Here is a 6,771-nt window from a genome sequence, read left to right as displayed (position 1 = left end):
CAAAAATATTTCAAAAATTAGAATATAATGAGATAAATAATTTTTTTTAAATATTAACGGAACTCCTGCATTTCACGAGATTTAAACTAGTATAATTAACTTACGCCAGTTATTTTCATCTTCGTCACTAGTCCACCGACGCCAAGTCATTACATTGCAAATTTATATGTTCCTTTTTTCTAAATAGTAGTTGTAAACTGGTTCCATGTAATAATCCTGGCCCCGTCGGACCTGGGCTCCAAATGCTATGTTGCGGTTGCGGGCGATGGTCAATAATTTTTTCTCAATCCATATTTTTTATTAAAATTGAATAATCAACTAAACTATTACTACCTTCCTTAAAAAAAATACATTTTCATGCATTTCAATTCTTTTACAAAAATTACTTATACGTAATACCTCTCAATTCTATTTAATAAAGATACAAATTTGTTACCTTTATAAAACAAATATTTAAAAATATCAATACATATGCCTGCGTTTTAAAATACATACAAAAAGGAGGTTACAAAATAGAACCGAAGAAATAATTCAATACATTCTCCACTCTCCATTTTCTTATGCAAGGCTCCTAGCATTTAATCAAATACATAATATTATTATTTTTAAAATCTGTTCAAAAAGAAATATTTTTATATATTTAAAATTAAAATAATAAATTGAATTACACAATCAAAGCACCTCAAAATATATTTAAAAAATCAAATATCAAATAGAAGAAACAAAAGAAGTATTAGTCAAATATTGTGCAATTATTTGATATAAATACACTGACTAACAAAACTTTCAAAGTTACCTTGCACGAAATCACAACTTTTGAAAACTGTTAACACAGAAAATAGCAGAGGTTGTTGCACCAAAATCCCAGATCCTGTTCACTATTTTCAACAAATTCAAACTTAGCAACTAGTCCTGGAAGATGAGTCCATACATCAGAATTCTGAATTTTAAGCTCACAATTTATAAAAGGCTTTTCTAGTCCACGAGCACGCATTAACAAAGTGACAAATTTAAATTGACTCCTCCTTCTTTTCATTAATAATGATAGACCCCCTACATACAAAAATCCCTACCAATTTACCAATCACAATGAATACAGAATCTAGGGATTAGAGTGTGCGCGAGTGATTAGGGTTTGCTCATGCACACACTAGACAATTTGACAAACCAGTTGACAAAATACTAAAAATGGTATCAATGCAAGCAGCTTAGAACAAAGCAAATAATATTCTTTCACAATTAAGAACAGAAGTCTGAAGCAATAACAGATAGTGCATAGACGTATACATAACTGATACAAAATTAAAATAAGCTCGGCCAGCACTCACAATTTTGTCGAATTTCGGAGCAATTCCTCCCCAACTTCCTACAACATTTTACTATGGGCAAAAAAACTTTCTGACTACTAAAAACATAATATACAAAAAGAACTCATTTTCTGTTCTTTCTTGATGGCAACCATGATTTGTTCGACGGAGATAGGTGTTCGGTGGAGGAAATGGCAACTAAAAAGCAGGCAGGGGAACCATCCAGCCACAGCAATCTGCACTGGTCCAGGTAAACTATTATATAATGGTGTTCCAGATGTCCTCTTAAGGGTGATTATAATAAGATTCCTTCCGGTTTACTTAAAAAGCTGAACTCAGATTGTTCCCCGGCATTTTATGTTCCTGTTCCTGTTGGATGCAAAAACTGTAGACCCGTTTGCCGTTTCACATGGTCAGGTATCAACCTGTTAACAAGATCAGCGGATGCTCCTGACAGCTGTAACCACAAAAAACTCAGTATAGGAAGACAAACACTTGCCAATAAAAACAGAAAGGCCGAAAATGTGACCGTTTAGAAACTTAACTTGACAGCCTAAGTTTCAGAAATTTGCAATTAATGCTTATTAAGTTTAGGTACAGTAAACATGAATCAACGAAGAAAATCAACCTAAGAAAGTAATATCCATGTAAGGTAAAATTACTCTAATATATTGAGAACGCATACTCTTACGTCCTTTAATTCCTACATTTTGAACACAGATGGGCATGGATCTCTATGTAATCACTACAAATACTGAGCTGGAACATTCTATATCTATTTAATAAATAGTTTAGGTGGCAAACCTCTTGCTTGAAGTCAAAAAGTGGAGGTAGTGGACGGCCATTTGGTAGGCGAGCATTGGGCTCACGGAGCTCATCAAAGAAAGGGTGTGAACATGCATCCAACTGCAACAGGAATAATCATAGTAATAAGGAACTAATACATAGCATAGCTCCAAATAGAATGCATAATTAATCATCCTTTTCACAATTAAACCTTATCTTAGGAAAAACTGAAGACAAATCCTATTACTTTTACATAACAAGCATACTGTAACTACTAGTAATCAAACATCAGATTTGATCAACTGAATTAACACTTAAGACACAAAATCCACATTGTGAATATATATCACAAAATAGGTTAAGTATGCATAATAAAGATTAATGGAACTCACAGCACTGCAACGAAGACTGGGTGAATATTGCAGAAGTCGAGAAGCAAGGTCAATTGCTTCTGGTGGCATTCTTTTGTGAAAAACCTAGAATCAGAAAATTGAAATAATTAAACTAAATATGTACAGCCATAAAATGTGAGAGAACATGAACAAGTTAAAAGTATCTGCCATGGTCGTAAGTGTATATATAATATGACTCTTCCAAGTTTTGGAAGTGACTTTTTTTTCCTATTAAAAACGATGACATACAGAATGTTAATTGGCACCTACTTACAACCTAGCAAAGTTTAATGGTCTCGCTGTAGTACTATTCAAAAATGTGTAGTTTGTAAAGATGGAAAGTTCCAGAGTTATCCAGTATCCAGTAAATTCAGCAGAAGTTAAAGTCCTAATATTCATCAGTGCAGAAAGGAGAAAACTTTGAAGATACCGTGTCTAAGCAGAATGTAGATAGAAGCATACCTTGTGCCACGGGTGTGCCTTGATCTGTGGAAATCTAAAATCCGTATAATTTGGATTCATACATCGAATTTCTTCTCGAGTTGGTGTCCCAAGAATCTGCAAGATGAAACATTAAAACCACAACTAAAAAATCAAACCTTAAATTATTCTAATATTAGTTGTCATACCTTGATAATCTCCACAAGCTGCCCAACAGCATTCTCTCCAGGAAACAATGGCTAAAATGGTTTTAAAAATGATAAAGAGTTAAATACAAATCATAGTCATAGAAATTTACCGGAACTTTGAAGATAGCAAAAAGCGGAGATAAGTAAAAAGTGCTCACCTGGCCTAAGAGCAGCTCAGCCAAAACACAACCAGCTGACCATATGTCAATTGATGTTGTATACTCAGTTGCACCAAAAATAAGTTCCGGGGCACGATAAAATCTTGAGCATATGTATGAAATATTTGCTTCACCCTTTACCTGCATAGTACATCATAATAGAATATAAATTCAATAGAAAATCAATGCAATATCACATCTCACTTTGCAATATCAAGTAAAAAACGTTTGAGGGTTATCTCTGGGCAATTTCTAGCGTCTGTGGATCATGAACACGTAAATTCATCGATTATTTGAATCAAGTTGTTGATCATGAAAAATTGATTACAACAAGATATTCTTTTGGTTTCTGTTCACAGTAACTTGAATACGTGAACATGCAATGACATAGATATGTGCAACCATAATCATCCAGTTTTGTTGGCTACTAAAATAGGTAGATGGCATACCAGCATTTTGGCACTTCCAAAGTCACAAATTTTGACCTGGTGGGTAAGAGGATCAACCTGTGGAAAAGAAAGAGTCATATGGCATATTCTAGGAACAGTTTAGGACTAAAAGTCATACGGGAATGTAACAGTGCAGATCTTGATCAAGTTCATATAATAAAATATGACATACCAGAACATTTTGTGGCTTCAAGTCCCTATGGCATACTCCAGGAACAGCATGCATATATGCCAACCCCCTGAAAATCTGGAAAAGTAGTTATCAATAAAGGCAAGTAGGAAGGATGAAGGCAATAATCAATCGAGTACATTAACCAAAGCACAAAACACACCTGGTATGTGTAAAGTTTCACATATATAAGTGGCATTTGCTGGTTTGCATTGCTATAGTGCTTCAACACTCTATACATTGTCTCAGGCACGTATTCCATTACTAAGTTGAGAAATAACTCGTTACTGCTGGTAGTTGAGAAGAAACAATGCTTAAGACCAACTACATTCGGATGATTCATAGTGCGCATCAACTGCAATTCACGATTTTTATATCTCCTGTCTTGCAGGACCTTCTTTATAGCAACTGTTTCTCCAGTTTCCAGGCATTTTGCCTAATGAAAGGACCACAATAAGCAAAAGTTTTCAAAGCAGTAATACTATCAGAATAGACGTAGGATCAGTTTTAACAGCATACCTGGAACACAACTCCAAACGATCCAGTCCCCACAACACGTTCTGCCATGTAACTGACAGTCTACATCAAGCATCAAAACAACGCAAATAAAGAAAACAGAAAACATAAAACCGCTTATCTCAACAAAAATCAGTTCATTTGATATTCGCATATTTAACATGGTATAGACGTAGTGTACCTGTTTTGGTTCACCATTTTTGCCTCCAATGGTTGTGGATATAATATGACCTGTGACTTCATTACTTCCATCTACTACAGGAGCAGACATCTCCTGAAAACAGCTTATTTACATCAACTACTAGATCATTCATATATAAAGATTAGAAACAACTTGAAACAGTCATCGGAGCTACATACTTAAACCTCATTTAATCAAATACCAAACTTAATTACAAAAAAGTAACTCAAACAATAAATGATTACATAAAAGGATAATTCAATGTTCTAGATTGTTAAAAGACTAAGAAATTTAGCTGAAACGCATGGTTGATGGGTATGAAGTAGGAGAGAGGGAGGGTGGGCGACACACAGAGAGATAAAGGGAGGGAGAGAGAGGGGGGGAGGGAGAGGGAGAGAGAGAGAGAGAGAGAGAGATGCCTGTGAAAAACCCATACCTTACAAGGATCTACTAATATCATTCCAGAGGAAAGTTTACTCCATATATTACTTACAAAGATTCCAATTAGCTCAAAGTCACCTAATTAAACTTATCCTCGTCATATAAACTCATTCCAATAGCATACTTCTTCTATTGCATAACAAACAGCTAAAAGTGACAAAAGAAATCATATAAACTGAGATTTAGCTGATGGGTCATGCTTTGAAGATCCACAATTATATTCATTTTCAAGAAAGCCCATTTCTTTACATTTCAAGATTACAAACAAGGTACCAAAACAGCAAACACTAGATCAACAACTCCAAAAGCACACACCAAAACACACACAATTACAGAAAAATATTTGAGAAAGGTAAAAAAAATGCACCTTATCATCAGCCATGATAAATCTCTCCACTGAGAGCTATGAGAAGGGTGAAAGATTGAATCTTTATCCCAAAGATGAGATTTTTATTGTATTTTCTTGAAATGGGCAAAAAATAAAAGAAAAAAGAAAGACTTTTCTAGTTCAGTTCATAACTGTTGAGAAGATGAACAAGGAGAGAAGAAAAGGCCCCATCAGCCAACAACTCCCATGTGATTCCAGCTCTCTCTCTTTTGGTCTTTCTCTCTCCTCACTTTCCTTGTCTTTGTCTCTGTCTTCAAATGTATGATTACCATTTTACCCCTACCGCTGCATTTATTAACAAGATAGAATGATTGACTTGTTGACTTTTTCTATTCAACTCTGAACATAATCCAGTCATATCTTCATTTTGTTTGGCTTGGTCTGGTTGTAGGGGTAAGATGGTAAATTTAGTCAATGTTAGGTATTGGTTCTGATAAAGATGTAATGAATTGTGGATTAAAATAAGTTGTTCAATTTATCCGCTTGGATGAAGTTGCATTCAGAAAAGTTTAAATATAGCTAACAAACTAGGTATGAGAAATGAGATGGAGCATGTAAATTTTGCAACTCAATGCTTTTTTTCCACCTTTTATTCTCTTTTGTATTGTCAGTATGCATTGTGAAAATACAAAAAATGTGAGGTTTTGACATCACAAAGCTTCTTTCTCTTCCTCTTTTCCCCTTTATTAAAAGGCCATGAAATTAGGAAACTTAGAGAAACAATGAGTACAATATCTTATAACGAGTCTGACCAAAAAATTATCTTATAATGAGAATATGTTTGATCATGTAACGTACTTACCTTAAATTATAAGATTTATTTAATTTTGGCGATGATTTTCTTAACAAGGCATGTTTATAAAATATTCAATTTTTTAATTTTGAGTGATAACTATTTATTTTCTCCGGACGAACTCTTTTAAAAGTTGTTGCAACTTACAAGTATGGATACGTAGTGCAGTAAGTAATGGTATTTGGGAGAAGCAATATACACAACTATCCTTTCGTATTTCTGCCTAAATTTGGCTGCAATTTGTTTGTTATTTTGAGATGGAGAAGTAAAAACCGAAAAAGCTGGGAGGATCACAGTGCCTTGGTTGCTTAAATTGGGCTGAAAAGGGGTCCTTGCATCTTCTGGACCTTCCCTAAATGAATGTACTCGTCTTTAACATTAATTTATCTTTTTATACCAGCATCGCAAACACATTTCTTCTTGAGGGTTGTTTCTGGACAGAGCATCATCAGTCTTGGTGGCGGATCCGGATGTCATTTTCTTTTTTTTGGAAAATTGATGTTATGTTATGTTTAGAGCATATACACCCGTCTGCGACCTTAATATTCATCAATTGAATTGA

At 34.4% G+C, this 6,771-nt stretch overlaps 1 protein-coding gene across 1 annotated transcript; it reads right to left on the bottom strand.

Moving 5' to 3' along the window:
• Positions 1–1,208: 1,208 nt before the first annotated feature.
• Positions 1,209–5,632, bottom strand: LOC141671377 (shaggy-related protein kinase eta-like). Its single transcript, XM_074477602.1, has 12 exons — positions 5,396–5,632; positions 4,588–4,680; positions 4,410–4,469; positions 4,054–4,326; positions 3,894–3,968; positions 3,722–3,778; positions 3,273–3,413; positions 3,115–3,165; positions 2,948–3,043; positions 2,486–2,569; positions 2,112–2,213; positions 1,209–1,764 (listed from the first exon to the last, which is right to left on the bottom strand). Exons 1-12 carry the CDS (start codon positions 5,408–5,410, stop codon positions 1,663–1,665), a joined length of 1,149 nt encoding a protein of 382 aa, XP_074333703.1. The 5' UTR covers positions 5,411–5,632; the 3' UTR covers positions 1,209–1,662.
• Between the last annotated feature and the right edge of the window lie 1,139 nt (positions 5,633–6,771).

Source organism: Apium graveolens, chromosome 7, assembly GCF_009905375.1.
Source record: "Apium graveolens cultivar Ventura chromosome 7, ASM990537v1, whole genome shotgun sequence".
Taxonomy (NCBI): Eukaryota; Viridiplantae; Streptophyta; class Magnoliopsida; order Apiales; family Apiaceae; genus Apium; species Apium graveolens.
The sequence above is the reverse complement of the archived record's forward strand: the minus strand, read 5'-3'. Positions and strand labels throughout refer to the sequence as shown.

Excerpts from the sequence above, each read along its gene's own strand:
- LOC141671377 (XM_074477602.1), bottom strand. Across the intron at positions 3,779-3,893 it reads TGAAGCCACAAAATGTTCTG|GTTGATCCTCTTACCCACCA; the intron begins GTATGTCATATT and ends TCTTTTCCACAG. Across the intron at positions 2,214-2,485 it reads CCAGTCTTCGTTGCAGTGCT|TTGGATGCATGTTCACACCC; the intron begins GTGAGTTCCATT and ends TTCCTGTTGCAG.